The following is a 20491-nucleotide window of genomic DNA, read 5'->3' as shown; positions in this document are numbered from 1 at the left end:
AGTCGTTATAAAAAAAAGCAATGGCCATTATTTGAAATATTAACAGTCTATCAATTAGTTGTACACTTTAATTTTCATTTTACTGCTGCATTTAGCAACGTATAAATAAAGAATATATTTTATTACAAAAAATACATATTCAGTGTATACATTTATGCGTAGTGTATGTTTGTTTTGATTGTGTAAAAATATAAATATATGATTGTATAAAATAATACGTATTATTTAAAAGTAACCATTTGTGTTGGCTTTTGCTTGATCTTACTTTTGTTTTTCTTAAATATTTATAGTTTTGTTTTTTCGTAATTACATATGATAGTAGTCGACAAATTCGACGGATCTACGACGCCTATAGCAGATTGGATCCAATCTGACTGGCTTCCACTTCTTCTTTTTCTACAAAAAATACGCGTAAATGCAGTAAGAGAAACACGTCGAAAAAAGGAAAAGAAAGAAAATAATAATAGACAATTAAAAATAAATGCTTGTAATCATACACATATACATATGTAATAATAAACAGTAAATGTAAATATAATGGGAGTGCAAAATAAACAGCCAAAGCCGTAAACTATTCATTCTCTTTATCAAACTTGCTGCATGGTGATATTATTAATTGGTTTTTTTTTTTGTAATTTTTGTCTTTTTTTTTTTTTTGTAAATTTGCACTATCTATAAACTATATGTAGTAACCAAAGGGTTTGTCTTACACTTCACATGCATGCGTATATATGAGCAAAAAGCAAATAGTTAGGCCATTTAGGAATTGGGTGGCGCAGTCTTATGTAGCATACAGAACGCTCAATGGAAGTGAGAGGTGTGTGAGATGAAACTGACACCAGGTGGAGAAGAGAACATGCATCTAATATGTAGTGTATGACAGCATATATGAAGATGGTGGTGACATACCTGGTATGGAAATAATGGAATGTGATGCATACAACAAATGAAATTATATAGATGAGAATAATATCAAAATGCATAAGGTATGTATATAAATATAGAACGATTTAGTTGGGAATGCATTCGAAAGTCTCGCAGCATGCATTAGTTCACTGGTTACTGGTGTTCGCTGGGCAGGCGCTTGAGCATTGACTGATTAATTGTTTTATTTTTTTTCAATTTCTTGTATCACTTGGCATGAGATTACGTTTGAATAATAGCGGGTAAAATAAAGCGAGTGTGTGTACCAAGTACCAACAAATGCCAGACCAGATCAGGCCAGATCCGAACGGAGCTGACCAGACCCGAACGGAGCGGACCAGAACGCAAACGCGTGTTGCGTAGTACATAGGCATGAATGTAGGTGTAAGAATAACAGTTATAGGTAAAAGGTAATAGGAATAGCAGTGGTCATTGTGCAGTAGCAGTACACAACAGCTCATACACACAACTACAACAACAGCAACATCAACAACAACAATAATTGAAGCGTAACTAAACTGTAGCACTGGCCGGCGGCTGTGGAGCTGCTGGCGGTATAACATTCGGTATGGCAACGACACAGGCGCCGGCACGCGGAAACGACATGGGCGACAGATCATTCCAGCCATTGCGCACCGGATCATATTCCTCGACACTTTTCAGCGCAGTATTGCCATCGTAGCCGCCGACGACAATTAAACGATCCCCGAGCAGAGCACAGCCAATCGCATCGCGACCCAAAGCCAGCGAGCAAATCTGTTTTAAGATGGGAAACAGACAAAATTAATCAATTGGCGGAATGCACTTTAGCTAAACGATCGCAAATTGTTAGAATTCAGTTAGCAATGGGTTTACCAGTGTCCAGGTATCGGTGACAGGATCATAACGCTCAACGGTCTCGGTGCGACACACCATGGGATTGCTGGCCGGACAATCGTGGCCGCCCAAGGCATAGAGAAAACCATTTGCAACAGCCACCTGCAGCGTTCAATTCATTTAAAAATCTGATGCAGATGATTAAAACTGTTTGTTAATGCTTACGCCAACGCCACCGCGGCGTCGATTCATTGGTGCGAGGAGGCTCCATTTATTTGTATGCGGATCGTAGCATTCGATGGAGCGATGACAGACGGAGCCGTCACGTCCGCCCACCGCATAGAGACGACCGCCCAGCACCGCAACACCAGCCGTCGAACGCATCGATGACATGGGCGCCACATAGCTCCAGGTGCGCGCAAGAGGATCCCAGCTACAAGAAATATATATGGGTTACAGTTCGTTCGTGTTGGTTTTTTTTTTAGATTGAATGTCCCTTTACCGTTCAACCGTATTCAGGTAGCTCCAGCCATCGTGTCCACCGACCGCATACAGCGGGCCCTCCAGCACTGCCACGCCAAGACCATGACGGGGTGTTGCCATGGGATTTAGTAGTACCCAGGCCATCGTATTCAAGTCCAGGCTCTCCACGGTATTTAGGGTCTTGAGTCCATCGCGTCCGCCCACCAAAATCAGTTTATCCTCCATAACAGCGGCGCCAAACTGCAACCGCCGGCCAGTCATATGCTTCCAAGGCGTCCACTTGTCCAGGCGCGGACAGTAGCTCTCAATGGTGATGGCGCCCTTGTGGGCATCCATGCCGCCAACAGCGAGCAGTCGACCGACGGTCGATTTTCGCGGCGTGGTGCGTTCGGTGGCAATGCGCGAACGCCGCTCGGGCATAAGATGCCATTTGAAGGCCTCCATCACAAGCTGTTGGCACTCATTGGCGCTGCACACGCTCTCCACGTTGTCCATTATGAATGCCGGCTGTAGCAGGGGCAGACGTACCAGCGCCAGCAGCTCGGCAATGTGTTGCTCCCGATTGGGCGCATCGTGGCGCACCCAAGACATCAGACTGTGGAAAACATCCTGCTCGGATGGCACATTGAGATCATCGCTGCACAGCAGCTTGCCCAGCTGATCGGCGTTTAGCTGAAAGAACTCCTGATTCTGGCACACCTGCATAAAGTACTGGCAGGTGTAGGCCTGCGCCAGCCGCAGCAGCGCCGTGCAGCTCTGTTGCTCGGCAAAGAATGCAAAGCCCAGACAATTGGATGGATGCAGCTGGCGTGCCAGGAAATTGCAGCAGGCCGTCACCACAGAGTTTAGCTGCAGCAGACAGGCGGTGGCCAGCAGAGTTTCCACAGTGTCCTCGCGCAACTCAATGAATCCTGTATAGCAATACTGCACCAGCAGCTGCAGCGCATCGCCGTGCACCTCGCCCAGGGTAACCTCGTGCTCCTTGGTCTCGCGCAGCGAACCCGTAAACATTGCTGAAAAATATGCACTCGAAGCGGATAGCACCAAGCGGTGAGCGGGCACGCTGTAAAAACAAGGTAAATGCTATTCATTTTGCTTATCTAATGTGAATACGTTGCAGTTCGGAATCTGCAGCCTTTCCTGACCCGAACGCAGTGGCATTCAAACTGTGACCTTGCAAACATGCAATGTACTTGCAAGATCTTGACTTTTATCTTTGAAAATTGTCAGTGAAGGAACTTATAAATCATATGGCTATGTCTTGAATGGGTTAATTGGTGCAATGGAAAAACAATTGAAAGGGGCATCTACAATAAATATAAATAATTGACTTATCTAAGCAAAAACAAATCAACTTTTACTCCTGTGCAGGCCAGTGCTGCCAATGAGGCTATTTTCAGACATTGTCAGCAGGAAACAGTTGAAATTTTTCACTTATTTAGCCTTTTGTCTCTGCATCTCAGTGCAAAGTACTAGAAATCCTGTTTGATGCCAATCTGCGACCAGAAAGCTAATTCAGATATTTTTAACATTGAATATTCAGCTGTTTTTATTGCTGCGGCAATGGGCAGCACTGGTGCAGAATGCACGTCAATCAGTCGGCTCAATGCTCTATTTCAATATCTATCTCTGTCTCGCACACCGCTCTCCGGCGATCAATCTGGCTGGCAGAGAGCGGCGCAGTGAGCAAGAGAGAGCATGCATCGCAAACGCAATTAGTGCGGCGCGTTGTGTTTACTGTTGGAATTGCGTTGCTGCTTCGACCGCTTGGAGACTAGGGAAACTGGTGTGCGAATGGGACACAGAGACAAAGAACCGAGTGAACTGCCAGCGCTAAAGTGAAGGTCAGACGTTAGCTTGGCTAAGAGAGGGAGAGCGGCGGGCATGTGCCGGATGGTGAATTGCTAATGAGGCGAATTCGTTGATGGCGCTGGCGGCCGGGAATTGGCGGGTGCGGAAAATTGCTTTTGCGCATTGCAACAACTTTCCATTCTTTGTTTGGGCTGCCCATTTGTTGTCATTTGGCGTCCACTTACCGCTTGCCATCAATGCCAGCGATGAGCACCACATCGCACAGCTGCTGGCTGTCCACATACAGCTGCATGCGCTTCAGAACGCTGTCCGCATGATCGCGACAGCGAAAGAACTCGTCCTGGCTGCCAGCCGAATTGAGACTGACCAGGCTGTAGTCTCTGGACAGAGACTCCAGCGTATTCTCGGCCATCATTGATATGTGTCCCGATGTTGAGGCCGTCGAGTCGCGGCTGGGACTCTCTTTTTGGTTCACATTCACAGATGACATTTTTGTTTATTTTTTTTTTTTGATTTGTTTGATTTTCTCTCGTTGTCAAATGCCCTTTAACGGTTTGTTAACTGCCTTTGTTGCGTTGTCTTCGTCCTTAATATTGTTGCCTGTTGCAATTGCAGTTGCAGCAGCAGCAGCACCAGCAGCAGCAGCTTGGCCAGCTTTCTTTTGTTTACTGGCGACGCGCACGTCCGCGTTGCAGCGCTTAGTTTGACTGACTGTTCAGCTCCTGTTGTTGTTATGGCGCGTGGTAAGCTGTTGCTTTGTTTAGTTGCACTTGCATTTCTCGTCTCGCACACTTACATATTCACACATACACATTCGCACACCAACTCCAACTATAACAGTGCGCTGCCGCCGTTGACGCCGCCGTCGCTGTCAACGCCGAATCGTCGCCCGTTCGCTGTCAACAAACAACTGCAAATTTTACAGCGACGCACGTACCCAGGCCGTCGCGGTAGGCGTCGCTGCTTTGCGCAGACAAAGAACTTTTACTGCGTCCGGAACTGAGCGCTGCTGCTGCCGCCGCTGCTTTGTTTTTGCCCTCGCTCTGACCGATGGATGGTTGCTAGCTTTTGGCGTCTCACTGCAAATGCAATTACACAGGAAATACATTCAACAATTTAATGGCAATTGCGTACTGAAACTGAATCTGTGACTAAGCACAATCGACACACTCACACTTATCAAAACTAACTACGGCTGCCTATTTATATACTTAATTTGGCAAACAGTGGACCAATAACAAGCGCAACAACAATAACAGCGTTTGATGTTTTCATTTTGCTTGCTGTCGTCACAGGTTACGACGGCGTTGCCAGCCAAAGCTCGACTGTTGACGTTAACTGGGCTTTGCAACGGCGTTGCCATACTGTCAAAAAGCGTTTTTAGCAAGCGCGCGTTTTAAATAATTTAAAAATTGTTACTCGGATTACATTCGCATTTATTAGGGACTATTTATAAATAATAAATAGTTATGGAAAAACTTAGTTTGCGTCCTGTTTAATTGGCTGCGGTAGGCCCACAGTAAACTTGGATAGATTCTCCAAAAACTCGATATACAGGGCATGCTCGCGAGCAGTGGCCATGTCGGAAAGCTTTCTAGCAAACTCATGCGTAATGCCCTTCTCTTCAAGCATCTCCAGAATCATGGTTTGTAAATTGTCATCAATGAGCGATGCATCAATGGTAAAGCAGCTGTCATTCCAGCCGTGATTGTATAGCGATAGATCTTGAATCTCAAATACATCATTTTCTTGAGGCTGCTGATCCAAGGACTCCGGCTCCACATCATCAAAGGCGCACGGCTTAAATACACAAAATATAGATAGCAGCAAATCATTTCTTCTGATTAGCACTTCAAATTTAGGAACGCTGCGCACTGGAGTCAGATCGCCTGTCTCATCATTCCGACGCGGCACACTTTTGCTAACATTAAAGAAAATATTAATGCGTTCGTCAGGTGACTCTCTTATTAGCTCCACCTTGGAGCCAGAAAAATGTCCAGTAAACTCGTCAATCATGTACGGCGGTTCCAACTGCAACTGTACGCGGCGTTCTTCCAGTATTTCGCCGGTTACGAACTCAACCAAATTGCGCTGCGATGGGGTCAAACCTACTGGAGTTGGCGATGCGGGCTTCTCCTCTTCTGGCATCGGTTTCTTTAAGGCTTCTCCCTTCAGATTTTGCAACTGGAATGCAGTGACCGAAATTGAGCGTTGGAATTTGGCTACACGACAGTTGGCCAACATGTTTTGTCCCAATCGAAATACTTTCAAAAAGTTCGACATTATTGGACAAGATATTTTCTTAAAGTTTGTGTGTAGAAAAAATAAAACTTTTTTCGGATAAGTCAGAAAATTTTGTTATGCTACAAGGCGAACCAGTCAACGAATGAGCAGGAGCTCCGTCTCGGTTCCCCAGATGCTAACCTACAGCACATTGAATTCCCGGCCTACTAGTAGTTGGGCCAAAACAATTTCAATTAGGCGATTTGTTAGATGGCGAATACAATTTCGACTCATTTAATTTTTTTGTATTGTTCAGTTTTTGCACTCTCCTTTCTTTCCTTGTGTCGTCTGCGTATGCTTGTGCTCGTTTGTTTGAGTGCTAAGGCCAGTGACAGCGAACGCACGCACACAAAGTGCCAGAAAGTGGAGCGACAGAGTGTGTAGAGTGTGGGAGCAAGTTGATACAACAAGTACATACATAACTACATACAAATAAATAACGTGTATGTGCGTGCGCGAGCGTGAAATAAAGGAATGCTAATTAGTTGGGCGATGTATTGCGTTTCGGCGTCGATGGCGGCAAGTCCATTGTCTTGCATACCCAGCCCGATATGTCGACATCCTCCACCTCCGCTTTCCGTATCCATGGATGGCTCTGGCAATGGGAATGCAAATGCATCAGTATTACAATAGCAATAATGGCAACAACAAGAACAGCTGCGAAAATTAACTTCGCCTCACCAACAACGTCTTGAGATCGGCACGCTCGTCCGGCTGCTTTTTGAGACAGATGTCGACAAAGTCCTTGAACTCATTTGAGAATATCTTGTGTTCCAGCTTCGGCGGCGGCTCGTTAACAATATAATCGAGCAGCTCGAATATTGCCATCACTTTGGGCTCCAGCACCGTTTGATTGCCATCCTCATTGGCGTTCTCTGCGAATATGGTCTCCAGCGTTGACGAATCCGGCGGCGGTATTGGATACATGCCGATGGCCATCTCAACCAGTGACAGACCCAGCGACCAAATGTCCGACTGTACCGAGTAGTGTGTGCCCTGCAGTCGTTCCGGCTGCAAAAACATTTCAACATTAGGATGCTGGATGCATACATATAATTGTAAACTTATTTTTGGGATTTAAGCTAATTTATTTGAAATATGCAACATACTTTATTGTTGTTTATAACTTAAATGTTAATCAATCGGCGCGACAACAAGAAAATTCTGATTGTGGCGCGTTCTAATCTAGCCTTGTTTTAATTCATGTTTAAAAGTAACTTTTTTCAAATGTAGTTTCTATTGTTAAATATTGATGTTGAGTTTTAGAACAAATCACCTAATACATATAGAAATTTTTTTAAAATACAGTAGCCCCCTGAAGAATAGAACGCTTCGGTTCCAGAAATGATAAATTACTCAAATTTGGAATATGGGGAAGTCCCGGATTTTTTGCGAGGATTTTCATCAGTTAGGAGCACAGCGTCCCAAAAAATCCCAAGAGCCCACAAATCTTATTAATGTATAGGAAATATGTCAGCAAACCGCATAAATTGAAGTTTATGATATTTAAGAATTTATGTTTTTATGGGCCAACCTATAAAAGTTGTATATTTCAAATATAGTCTAAGAATAGAAAACCATAAAAATGGATTTGTAGACAGCAATAATTTCTTCAAATTCTAAATTAAGAGCGGCTACTGTATTTTAAAATAAGTTTCTATATTATTTGTACTTTATATATCCTTGTTACAGGACTCGAAAAACCAGATTGTTTTCAGATGAAGAGAATTTGAAGCTTGTTGAGAAAACAATGCACAAATTATTTACAGTTACATTTTCTCAGAAGAAACATTGAATATAAGTTAAATTTTGTTTGCGGCCATAAGGAAAAAGTGCTCAAGTCAAGTAGTTTGATAATTTCGCTGAACAGTTTTTCCCCTTGACCAAAATAGGATTCGTTTTTGTTAACTAACCGACATGTAGCTGCGCGTGCCCACAAATGAGTTGGCCATCGAGTCGATTAGCTGACCCGAAACGCCGAAATCACAGATTTTGATCTCGCCGCTGCTGTTGACGAGTATATTGCTTGGCTTTACATCGCGATGGATGATCGCATGCTTGTCCCGCAGATAGCTGAGCCCCTTCAGCACCGCCAGCGTGATGCGTCCGAGTATCGATTCGGGTATGCGGCCGGCGCGCTTTAATATGAGATCAAGGGAGCCGCCGTCCATGTATTCCATGCAGATGCTTATCTCACCGTCGCTGTAGAAGGCGCCATAGAAGCCAACAATGTGGGGAAAATTGCATTCGTGCAGCACTTTTAGCTCGCGCAGGATTTGTTTTTTGATCGCCGGCTTCACCTCCAGATGGATCAGTTTCCGTGCCATAATTAGATGTGTGAGGGTGTGGCGCACTTTCATAACAACGCCGCCATTGCCGGAGCCGAGTTCGCCCAACTTTTCGAGATCCTCCTCGGAGAGTTCGCCGATTTTCTCTTTCTGACTGAGGAAAACTTTTATTCGTTTGCGTTCCGTGTCATCCATGTCCAGGCCCTCCAATGTTTCCGTTAGCGCATCGATGCTCGTTTTTGGCTTCCCCAGCAAGCTATGTGTTCTTTAATTTAACTTTTTAATGAATTTTTGCAGAACAAAACGAAAAGCAGCAACATTTTGGTTTGGATAGGGATTAGGTTAGCGGGGGGAATGAACATTAACATTGGGGGGGATATTTCTACACACATACATATGTAAATGCCTACATACATCTATGTACACAAGTTATCTGTAGGCGTGTCTATGTGTGTTTATCGTAATGTGTTTGTTATAATTTTGTCAAGCAATCGCAAAAACAAAATATACAACAGCACGCATTCATTTTATTTCTTTGCAATGTGGGCGGTTGGGTGGCATAAAATTAAAAATGTTGTTGGACATTTTAAAATGTATATATATATATATATATATATAGAAAATATAAATCTTATTTACTCTGTTCCCGATGGTGTTTTAAATGGCGGTGTTGGTGCCACCTGTGTGGCAGCAACAGTTGTATCCACATTTACCGGCGGCAGCACTAAATTCAGTTTATTTTTCGACATCTTGGCCAAAAATGCACAGCACAAAAAAAAAAAAATAAAATCGCAAGCGGTCTTGGGTCGCCGACGGTGCAAAGGGTAGGGAAGGCGGGAGTATATCGGTTTTACAACAGCAAACTGAACGGCGTTGGGAATTGTATAACTGGCTATAATAATTGTTTGTTGTTGGGTTTTGATAAATTACGCTTGCAGTTTTAGCCGCAAATTTAGTAAATGTTCATAATAGAGATGTGAATATGACTAAATCGATTATTGCCGCTAATCGATTCATCGCGATGCTGCTGCACATATCGTAAGCCACCAGGCAACTCTGGTGCATGCAAATACCTATCGTTCTGTGTGAATGGCAAAAACAAATTGCAATTTTTTGTTGTTTGAAACGTTAAGTATACAACGTGACCTTGCAATTAGCAACTATTGGCGCTCCTGATAGTGGCGGCCAGTGATGAAGAATTTGCTGGTGCCGCTTAACGGCGCCAGTGGCGAGCCAAGCAACAACTGCAATTTTCACAAAGATGCGCTGCTTGGTTTTGCAATCGAGCTGCCCGATGAGCAGCTGGACAGCGCTGTAATCCAGCTGCAGGCCGCGGCAGCTGAGCAAAAGCACAACAATAACAACAACAACAACAACAACAATAATAATAGCAGCAGCAACAACAACAACAACAATAGCATCGACAACAATCATAATAATCATAATAACAGCAATAGCGGCGACTACCATCAGTCGCTGCTGAACTGCGTGGACTTTTTGCCGTCTGCTGTGGCGCCACCACATCTAACCGAATGCTATCAGTTTGATGCAGATGCCGCTGCATCGGAGCTGGTAAACGTTGCCAACAAGGACTGCGACTCATTGGCCAAACTAGCCTACAATCTATATCGCCTGGCCAAGGAGGATCACATTGTGATTGATCGGTGGGTGAGCTTCTTTATAGATCTTTACACAACTAAAATATTTTTTTTTTACGGGCAGCAAGCGCAACGAGGTCGTGCGCACGGATGCCGTTACCCACCAGAAGACCATCTATCGCTGCATGGATCCCGTAGGCATGGGCATGCAACCACCTCAGAGCAGTCGTTCGGCAGCGATGACAACGTCCTTAAAAGCGAGCCGTTCGCGCAAACGCACGGCGCCAGCAGGCAAAGCCATCCCGACAAAGGCGCCATTGTCCATTGCAGCGCCAAGCGAGACTGCGAACAAAGCCACGAATGAGCCGATCCCTGCCTCAGATGCGGATACTATGCTGCGGACGCGTTCCGGACGCATTATACGCGCCGCCTTGCCACAGTCGGCCACAGCAGCGCCAAATTCGGCGCAAATGTTGCAGCTGCTTGTAACAGACCTGAGGGACAAAGACTATCGTGCACCGGCAATAGCTGCTGAGCCAGCAGACCCGCCAGCCGTTGAGGTGGTGGTGCAAAGGGAGCGCGCTGTGCCGCCAAACGCAATCTGTCCGGGCTGCAGTAAGATTTTTTTGGGCCGTCGCTTGCAGCGTCACTACGTCAAGTACCCGGAACATATGCCCAGCGCCATCGCCGCTCGACAGCAGCAAGAGCAGCAACAGCAGCAGCAACAGGAGCAGCAACAGGAGCACGCGCAACCAACACAACAGCAGCATCAGCAATTGGCCCAAAGCTATGTGCCGACACTGTTTGGACTGTTGACGGCTCAGCTGCAGCGATACGGACATCTGAGCGAGGAGCAGCGGGCCGATCTTTTTCTGCATGAGTTGAATGATTTTGTGGAGCAGCTGCATTTGCGCAGCACGCGGCTCATACGCAACACATCCGGTCTGCATTTTGTGAATGCACGGATTGCACGCGTGCTGGGCATACCCGAGGGTCAGTATGCGCTGGATATGTCGGCAATGGAATCGGCGCAGGCGCCCACACCGGAACCGGAATTGCAGCAACTGTTGCATGCCAGCACTGTGCCAAGCGCACGCAATCTGGTTGATTATCCGGGCTTGAGCATGTCCCTCGACGACACGCTGACCGATGAAGCTGCTCAACGTTTAAATCTGTCCGCTGGCGGCAAGTTGCTGCCACCATCCGAGGAAAGCCTGTTGCGCAACGTTGGCGATCTTATGCAGCCACCGGTGGCTGTGGCGCCGCCCAACGTTGGCCATGTGGCGGGCGCAATGCTGCCACATTACGATCATGCCAGCGACAATGCCGTCGAGGCGCTCAGCATGAAGGAGACGCCCAATGCGGCTATTTTGGATCTCAATGTTGATTTCTTTCAATTTAACAGCAACTAGCTAATTATACACACACACACACACACATTTTAAAACAATTTTATTTACTCAGTTTTACACATAGTATTTATATTTATATATATATATATATTCCATTGTTTACAAATGTGAAGAGAATGAATTGTAATATAACAAAAATCGAAGCATGAAATGCAGCTCCATTGAAGTCTTCTCATTTAATCCATAATTGAAATCTGTTTCTAGAAAGAAAAGTTAAAGCTGCAGATGGCAGTTTTATGCTTTAGAGGAGAGCGGATATATGAGTCTTATAAAATTTAATTTGCACGAATACGAAATGCACAGGAGACATTAAAACTTGACTTTGCAAGGGTATTTTAACATTATTTTTTTTTTCCTAAAAATCTTGTCTAATGCCAAGTTAACATTTTCTAGTTTTACCATGTTCCTGACATATGGGCAGCATCCTATCTACATCATATCGTACATATCTATTGCAAGAATCGCTTCTTATATAAATCCTGATCTGTTCTTCAACATATTTTGATTTTGTTACAATCTTCTATGGTCTCCCAACGAGAGGATAGGGCATCTCAAATCGTACTCATATCAAATGGTTGCCTAACGGGGCTTGCTCCGATGAGAGCAGTCTTGGAACTAGTTAAACATGGTATTAAGAGATCTAGGAAAGTTCTGTCGTACATAAGGTGTCGGCAACAGTTTTGGCCAGAAGTCCGGTAGGGGAAGAACCTAGTCGCCTCATACGACAAGCGTTGGCACGCTGTGGAAGTATTCTGTTGCCATATATACCTGTCCTAATCCACCGTTTGGGCATTAACTAAGATGTCGATTTGTACAATTCCATAGTGGAAAATAGGTGGAAACGGTTGTAAGAAATCTAGTTTACCACTCGATCGGTTTGTAACCCATTTCCAGTAATGTTTTAAAAATTTATTTGTGATGTTTTATACACACTTTTCGGAAAATAGAACTCTTGTTGGTGTTCAAAAAGGGCGAAATGGGCGTAGCTTCGGATTGCTAAAAATTTCCGAAAATCTTTACGAAAATCCATAAGCGACTTGTGATGTCATATAAAAATTTGTTTTGGTTTTCATTTAAAAGTATTGAGAAAACAACGCGTTCCATGGGTTCCATGCCCAAAAATAAAGCCGATCACAATTTATTTGATTTCGCATATAGTTTTGCTACCAGATTATTTCTCTGCCCAATCCGTTCATCTATAAGCGAATGCCGTTCTTAAAGGCCATAAATTATGTCCACAGTGTGCCTTTGAGTTTTCATACCCGCTCAAGGAGTGAAAGGCGTATATTAGTTTTCTGCAAAGTCCGCCCGATCATCTTTCATCTATATAGAAAGTTTTAGCCAGGCATTTGCTGGTAGAACTCTAAGGATCTCTGCATATGCCGCGGTTTTCAAGCTAGGTTGACCATCTTTGGAATAAAGACTATGGGGAACTTCTTCCAAAGATCAATTATAAAATGGAGGGCGTGGCAAACCGAAAAGTGGATATATCTTTAAATAAATTTGATGAGCATGCCGCAGTTGGTTGCACCCGACTGCAAAATGTGAACTTGTTTCGTTTTAAGTTTTGTGTATTTTTTGTTCCGTTGTTGTTTTTCGTCTTGGTTTTTTTTTTTGTTTTTGTTTATACAATGTACTCGTATTTTACGCCCTCCGCTATTTTTATAGAGAGCTGCAGGCACCATGTGAACGTGGCCACTGGAGACGGGAACGGGGAGCGCGGAGCTGGGAGCTGGCAGGCGCTGCATTTGCCACCTGTGCGAAAGTTGTACGCATTTGCATAGTTCGCCCCGCTCGGTGAAGCCTTTTTGCATTCGGCAAACACTGCTGCAGTCGCCTGCCACGCCCACGCACAGTTTGGGCAATGTGCATTAAGCGGCATTTGCCGTGGCCACTGTCGCAATTCAATTTGGTGGAGTTATCGCTGTTTTGGTATTTGCCAAGGGTCAATATGATTAAAGCTGATGAGCTGCGATTGGATCGAACTGTGCGAGCAGCTCGTATAAATGGGACTTGCGTGACGGGCCGTGCGGTTAGTCGCATCATGAGATTCTATGGGGATAGCAGAGCACAAAAGCCCCACCTGGCGGCAAACAGGCAGCAACCCGTGCACGGTCACGCTCACGTTCACAATCGCAGTCACAGTCATAGTCACAGTGATGACTCCCTTGATGATGAGCAAACGATGTGCAGCCTCGAGGCGGCCAAGAAGAGCATCAAGTATTATCTGCGAAACAGCTCCTTGCATGGACTCAAGTATATAGCCGAAGAACGGATTACCATACCAGAGCGGTACGTCCAATCTGATATTATATTAATTTATGTTATAAATATGTGTACTTAGTCAGCCAAGCAACTCGACAAAAACCATTCGCTAGATGGCATCTCCAAGCAGCCTTTCCTAGGTACACCTCCCTGATAAAATCAAAATACGTAGACAGGTAAATAGTGAGAGCAAGAGCAGGAGAAAGACAAAGAGAGAGAGAGAGAGAGAGAGAAAGACAGAGGGTAGAGAAGGAGAGAATAACTAACTGAGATAGACAAGAGGTAATTGAATTAGGTGGGATGTGACTTGCAAAAAAAAAGTATACACAAAGCACGAAATGTGTGAGGCTAACTTGAGTTTTTGAGATTCGCATAGTAGGGCGATACCTAAAAATATGTTTACTGTAATTTGCGGCGCAGCGGGCAAAAGTTGCTATGTGTGCTACTCACGCGCACACACAGACACACTCACACACACGGACACCCAGAAATCGAGTCGTGTTTGGTATTACCCGGCCTTGACCGGTATTTTCTTCGATTTTCGACAATGGTTTACGAACTCAAACTACCCGTACTACCTTGAGCACCGCGCCTTACACGACCTTTTATATAGAACTTTGAAAAGTTTGCACTGCTGAGTTAAACTCTTATCTATATGTAGATATTTTTTTTTTTGTTAAAATTCAATGGCAGAGTCTTCTTTGGCATATCATTTGTGCTTGTCGTCATCCTCTCGGGCTTCTTCATTTCCAACATTTATATCAAGTGGAGCGCCTCGCCCATCATCATCTCGACAAGCGCCAAGCAGCAGCTGACCAGCAACATTCCCTTTCCGGCCATAACCATATGCAATCTTAACCTGGCTCTCCGCAGTCGCGTCCAGCGCATCTCACGGTGAGTAACAGCAGCAATAACATTTCAGCAATAACATTTCGGGTAGCATATTTTCCGAAGAGTTTCAGTTAAGGATGACATAAGGAAGCAAGGGTGCAAAAATGTTGTAAAGAATAGAGAAAGTACAAAAATGTCGTAATATGTTGAATAATTTCAGTTAAGGAGTCAAGAGTTAAGAAGAAACGCAAAAATGCGTTAATATGTAGGAATTTCAGTTAAGGATTTAAGAATTTTAGTGAAGGATGCTTATAAAAATGGAAAGTACAAATATGCTATAGAAAATTTCAGCTTAGGATGCTTAAGAAAGAAAAATAACAAAAATATCATAAGGAAAGAAATTACAAAAATAGGAGTTTAATTTAAGGAAGACAGAAGAACAGTACGAAAAGAAGTCATGTAATACTTATATTCGAGTCTTTCATTTGAGGAGATTAAAGTTCTCAGCCCATGAGTAAGAATTCCATTTCAAATGAGATAAGGCATCGGGGGTTTTTTTTTTTGTGACGGAAAAGCTCTTCAGACAACTATGAATAGACTTCTTTTGTTCGCTTTCTGTTCATAGCACCAGCGGAAATTACTCGCTGCTGATGAGTTTGTGCAGCAAGGGCGACGATCAGAAGATCACGTACACCGGCACCTGGACATACTTTAAGGCGCTGCTGGTTGAGGTTGCGCAGCCGTGCGATGAGATGCTGCTGCACTGCAGCTTTGGGGCGCGCAAGGAGAGCTGCCCGATGATCTTCAATTCGATATTGACCGATGACGGGCTGTGCTGCACGTTCAATGCGCTAGATCCCATCTATTTGTTTCGCAACTATACGGACGATGTGCGCATCGAGCCGGCGGCGGAGAATTCCCTATACGAGCCCATCGATTGGACGCCGGAACTGGGCTATGCTAAGAAATTGCCGGAATATTATTATCCCAGAACGTCCGGCGGCACGGGCAGTCGCATGGGACTGACCGTCGTGTTGAATGCCTCAACGGCGGAATATTACTGCACCAAGTCCATGGGCAATGGCTTCAAGGTCAAAGAGTTCTATGCAATTGAGAAATGATTAAGAACTCTCTCTCTCTCTTTCTCTCTCTCCTTTTCCGGCTGTAGGTGCTGGTGCATAATCCCGCTGAGCTGCCCAAGGTGAGCAACTTTGGGTTTGTGGTCAGTGCTGGCCGCGAGGCACGCATACCCATCGAGCCGGTCTATGAGGATGCCACGCCCAGCATACGTTCGATCAAGAAAACGGTGCGTCGCTGCCTGTTCTCGGATGAGAACGACCTGGCCTATTATCGCACCTATTCGCGCAAGAACTGCGAGCTGGAGTGCGAGGCGAAGCTGCTGCTGCGCGACTGCAGCTGTGTGCTCTACTATTTGCCGCGGATTGACCCGGCGGCGCGCGTCTGCGGGCCCAATGACAACAACTGCACCAATCGCATACAGACCGAGATTGAGTCATCGAAAACGAATCTGTCCTGCGAGAACTGTTGGCCCGGCTGCTTTGAGCTGACCTACAAGTCGATTATGACCAGCTCGACGATTGTCGCCGGGCCGAGCTATCAGAGCGGCGAGGAGCTGCCCGAGAAGCTGTTCAATGTTAGCCACATTGGCGAGGACTACGATCTATCCATACTACATTTTTACTATCTCAACAACAACTTTCGCAGCACCACCAAATCCGAGATGTTCGGCTTCACCGAGTTTCTGTGTGAGTCTAGATGCAGCTCCCCAAGTGTTCTCCCTTTTTTAAGTCATTCCCTTTGCAGCCAACACTGGCGGCCTGTTGGGCCTGTTCATGGGCTTCAGCATTTTCTCTGTCATTGAGATCTTCTACTATGTGACGATGCGACCCTATTGCGCCTCCCGTACGCTCCAGCAGCGACGTCGGCGCAGGCAGGCGGAGCTGCTTTGGCTGAGCTCGGGGCGCCAGCGACGACGCCTCCAGCAGCGCCAGCGTCCGCCTCCGCCGTACAGCCAGCTGAAGGCGGGCACCAAAGTTACGGAGGGCAAAATCAAGCAAAGTCTTTGGCAAACGTTGCGCGCCTCCCGCGATCCGCTCGTCTATCCCTATTTGGATTAGGATGTAGTCTTTGTTGTTGTTGTTGTTGTTGCTTATGCATTGTTTTATGGCCCTTAAAATGCAACGGACGTGGCCTCAAGCTGAATAAATAAACCAAGGCAGCACGAAGAGGCCAATGAACGGCTCCATTAGCTGAAGTTGACCGTGGGCGCAGACGGGCAAAGGGGCAACTGGCCACCGGAAGCGCTGCGCCCCTTGCTGACTATTGATGTCGGCTATCAAATGGCGCTAATCGCTAATCACCACGCGACTTCAATTTCAATGGGTTTACTCTATAAACATAACAACAAAAATCCAAAATCACAGACAATTAAAAAAGTTTCTCTAGGCCAGCAATTTGTTAGCCATTTGCCAGCGAGCGAGAGAGAGAGAGAGAAAGAGAGAAAGAGAGACAGAGAGAGAGAGAGAAAGAGAGAGCAAGTACACTTTGTCGTTTGGTTCGTAACTCAATATAAATGATGTAAATTCATAATGCAAATAATAATAAGAGCAATACTAATAATAATAATAACAATAATGATAATAATAACAATAATGATAATGATAATAATAATAATAATAATAATAATAATAATAATAATAATAATAATAATAATAATAATAATAATAATAATGAAAATAATAATAATAATAATAATAATAATAATAATAATAATAATAACAGTAATAATAATGATAATGCTGATAGTAATAATAATAAAGAAAATAAGAAGAGGAAACCCCGAACTTCATAGGAATATTAACTACCCTTTTTCTCATATGACATATAAAGGCTTTTATGCAAAAGATGCATATCGGACCACTTGTGCCTGTAGAGGCCTTATGGTAAAGAAGCTCGATTTGGTATATATTGGCTGTCATGAAGAGTCGAATCTATGCATAGATTCATAGATTGAGATTGAGAATCAGACAAACGGATCTATAACTACTGGGCTTGAACCGGCATCAAGAATATTTAATTTTAATAATTTTTTACCTTGTCTTATGGTGCCGGAGACTTGGCCTCCGATGCGTTTCACATTTCGTGACAAACCCAGGCGGACTTTATTCGAGTGTTAAATATTGAATTTCTCTTATTGTTCAGATTGTCGAGAGCGTATTTATAGTTCGGTTTTCTTGGTAATTGCATTGGTTTTTTGTGTTTTATTTATTTTTTGGCTATGTGTGCCAGTTGTAAATTAATGGATAGAAATTTTGTCGGTTATCTATCGAATGTTTGTCTAGGGGGCCCGAAGCCGAAAATGGCAACGTTGCGTTGGCTAAAAACGTCGCACTGATGTCACTGCGCCCGGCTACTTGGTGGCAAAGTGCGTTTCGTTTCTGTAACTATGAGATACATTCACACACACACACACACACACACACACACACACACATTAGCACTTAACAATGCGAAGTTTTATAGCACAAGCTCGTCTAAGGGCGTTGGGGAGCAAGTGTCACAAGTCGCCCCGTCAATGTCAAGTGGCCAAGTGTCAGCCACTTGGCTCCATGGAAATGCGTCTGTTATGCGTACACACTCACACACACGGATACTCACTCACACAGACATGCATGGAACCTGGCCATAGGCATAGTTTCTGTTTGCTTTTCCGCTGCGCTTTATTGGATGCCAGCTGGAAAATCTCATATCGCGCCCAGTTTAGCGGCGGGCCCCATCGTCATAGTCGGCGTATATGCGATCGGGAAGCAGATCAGGAGGGAGGTTGCGGTGTGGAGATGCTGCGATTGTAAACAAACAAGTTGCGTGGCAACGGCCAGGCCTAAACGCTTGTAGTTGTGCGTTTGTGTGTGTGTGTGTGTGTGTGTTAGCTGGCCTTTTACACATTCGTTTTATGTAGTTTTTGCCCTGTTTTATATTTTTGTTGGCTGTGATTCATTCACACCACAGCATCCAGCAGTACAACAACAACAACAACAACAGCGGCAACAACAACAACGACATGTGGTGGAAGAACTCTGGAATGGACTATTGACGTGACCAGCAGCCGGGCACGAGACAACATTTGTCGACGCTTGCCAGATGCTCTACCGAATAAAAAAAAATATAGCACCAAAAATTATAATGCAAAATTGGAGCATTCGTTTGGTGAAGATTTTGAATAAATTCTCTTTATATATAAAACACTAGAAGCTAATTTGTGTCCAGATGTGAATTTCCTTAATATTTATTTGCATACCCTACAAAAAAATTGACGTAAATAGTCTTACATATCAGTCAAAGAAGCTGGGGCAGGGGGGGGGGGGGTGAACAAAAGGGAGAGATAGACTGCAAAGAGCACAGTAAAGTTAAGGTGGAAGCAGTGATTAAAAAGATAATATTGCCACCAGAGATTGTTAACACAATACAATACACATAATCAACAGCTAAAAACTGAGGTGCTTACTTGAGTTCATGAGAATCGCATAGTAGGGCATTTTAATAGTTTTTTTTTCTTTTGTTTTCAATTTACATTAGGTATAACATGCATGCACCCATATCTCCATATATGCATATAACTGTACAAGCAAAGGTGCACCCACACATACACACACGCACAAACACACCCACATACATACGTAATCGTAAAATCGAGTTGCAATCAACAGTTCTACGTTGATCTTAGCTTATTTTGACATATATTTTAATCTGATTTCAATTTGATGTTTCAAAATTTAATCGCATGTTTTTTTATGTTTGTTATATTTAAACTTAAAGTTTTCGCAATTCTTTCATATTATTTGTAGAATATTTTTACATTCACTCTTTTTCTGTAAATTGGGAATAAATTGAAAAGAATTGTAATGGGCTTGTTTTTAGTTTGGTTTAAGCTTTAATCAATCATCCAGTGTACTTAACACATATTACCCATACGCCACGTAGCGCATTTTTCGATCGCTGCTGACTTTAGTTTATGTTCTTTGATTTGATATTTCAACTGCTTTAAAAACGTGAACACAATGACATGCATTGCTAAGTGTGCGTTTGTGTGTGTGTTTAAAATTCATTGCCCATACACACACACACACACACACACACACACACACACACACTCACAGGCAAACGCCAACACATGAGCAGAGCGCAGCGGCATTTAATTTCCTTCGTTTTTTTGTATGTTTATGCTAAGCAATATCAAGCACAACAACAACAACAACGACATTCAGCCACGTGGGAGGATATATATATATATATGTGTGTGTGTGTGTGTGTGTCGATGGGAGTAGCCATCGCTGACGCTGGTGCCGTTGCTTCAGCAGCTGCGCTGCCGCCGCCACCGCCACCGCCGCCGTCGCTGCTGACGTTTGGTGGTCTCGGAGCATCCTCAGCGGAAATGGAAATTCAGTCAGACATTGAACGTCGTGCGCCGAGCTGTGAATACGCATAACCACAAACCTTAAACTCCAACTGTAACTGTAACTGTAACTGCAATTGTAACTTTAATTGAAGCCAAGCACTGGCCAAAGCTGGCCCCCCCCCTCCTGCATCGGCAAACTCCTCAGCCATACGTCAAGCCGATACCGTATTATAACGCAGTTCGCTTCATCTTCAGCTTCGCATTTCTTCCTGCTCTGTGCCCGCCGGTCCGCGCCTCTTTTTCTTCTTCTTCTTGTTTTGGAGTGTGCGTGCGGGTTGTTGTTATTTTGTGTTATTTTTTGCA

The 20491-nt window shown here is 44.3% G+C and overlaps 5 protein-coding genes across 6 annotated transcripts; 2 read left to right on the top strand and 3 right to left on the bottom strand.

Moving 5' to 3' along the window:
• Positions 1-100: 100 nt before the first annotated feature.
• On the bottom strand, positions 101-4525 carry LOC6631654 (kelch-like protein 5). Its single transcript, XM_015170961.3, has 6 exons — positions 4260-4525; positions 2243-3286; positions 1966-2173; positions 1780-1902; positions 1444-1680; positions 101-396 (listed from the first exon to the last, which is right to left on the bottom strand). Exons 1-6 carry the CDS (start codon positions 4523-4525, stop codon positions 307-309), a joined length of 1968 nt encoding a protein of 655 aa, XP_015026447.1. The 3' UTR covers positions 101-306.
• Dsor1 (mitogen-activated protein kinase kinase 1) lies at positions 4481-9584 on the bottom strand. Of its 2 annotated transcripts, none has more exons than XM_002055310.4 (5): positions 9246-9584; positions 8232-8871; positions 7000-7329; positions 5210-6913; positions 4481-5114 (listed from the first exon to the last, which is right to left on the bottom strand). In XM_002055310.4, the coding sequence occupies exons 1-4, from the start codon at positions 9353-9355 to the stop codon at positions 6800-6802; spliced, it is 1194 nt and encodes a 397-aa protein (XP_002055346.1). In that variant the 5' UTR covers positions 9356-9584; the 3' UTR covers positions 4481-5114; positions 5210-6799. The 2 variants fall into 2 exon arrangements, with proteins under 2 accessions (XP_002055346.1, XP_015026445.1); XM_015170959.3 differs by having other exon boundaries at positions 8232-8862.
• LOC6631655 (complement component 1 Q subcomponent-binding protein, mitochondrial) lies at positions 5515-6279 on the bottom strand. The gene has a single exon (XM_070208655.1). It carries the CDS (start codon positions 6277-6279, stop codon positions 5515-5517), a length of 765 nt encoding a protein of 254 aa, XP_070064756.1.
• Positions 9585-9698: 114 nt separating the features above from the next.
• On the top strand, positions 9699-11771 carry LOC6631657 (putative mediator of RNA polymerase II transcription subunit 24). The gene is made up of 2 exons (XM_032439572.2): positions 9699-10270; positions 10329-11771. Exons 1-2 carry the CDS (start codon positions 9798-9800, stop codon positions 11614-11616), a joined length of 1761 nt encoding a protein of 586 aa, XP_032295463.1. The 5' UTR covers positions 9699-9797; the 3' UTR covers positions 11617-11771.
• A 1640-nt stretch (positions 11772-13411) lies between these two features.
• On the top strand, positions 13412-17366 carry ppk28 (pickpocket 28). Its single transcript, XM_002055312.4, has 5 exons — positions 13412-13908; positions 14575-14775; positions 15338-15803; positions 15881-16478; positions 16537-17366. Exons 1-5 carry the CDS (start codon positions 13481-13483, stop codon positions 16848-16850), a joined length of 2007 nt encoding a protein of 668 aa, XP_002055348.2. The 5' UTR covers positions 13412-13480; the 3' UTR covers positions 16851-17366.
• The last annotated feature ends 3125 nt before the right edge of the window (positions 17367-20491 follow it).

This window comes from Drosophila virilis, chromosome X (genome assembly GCF_030788295.1).
Source record: "Drosophila virilis strain 15010-1051.87 chromosome X, Dvir_AGI_RSII-ME, whole genome shotgun sequence".
Taxonomy (NCBI): Eukaryota; Metazoa; Arthropoda; class Insecta; order Diptera; family Drosophilidae; genus Drosophila; species Drosophila virilis.
This window is presented reverse-complemented; position numbering and strand designations above follow the sequence as displayed.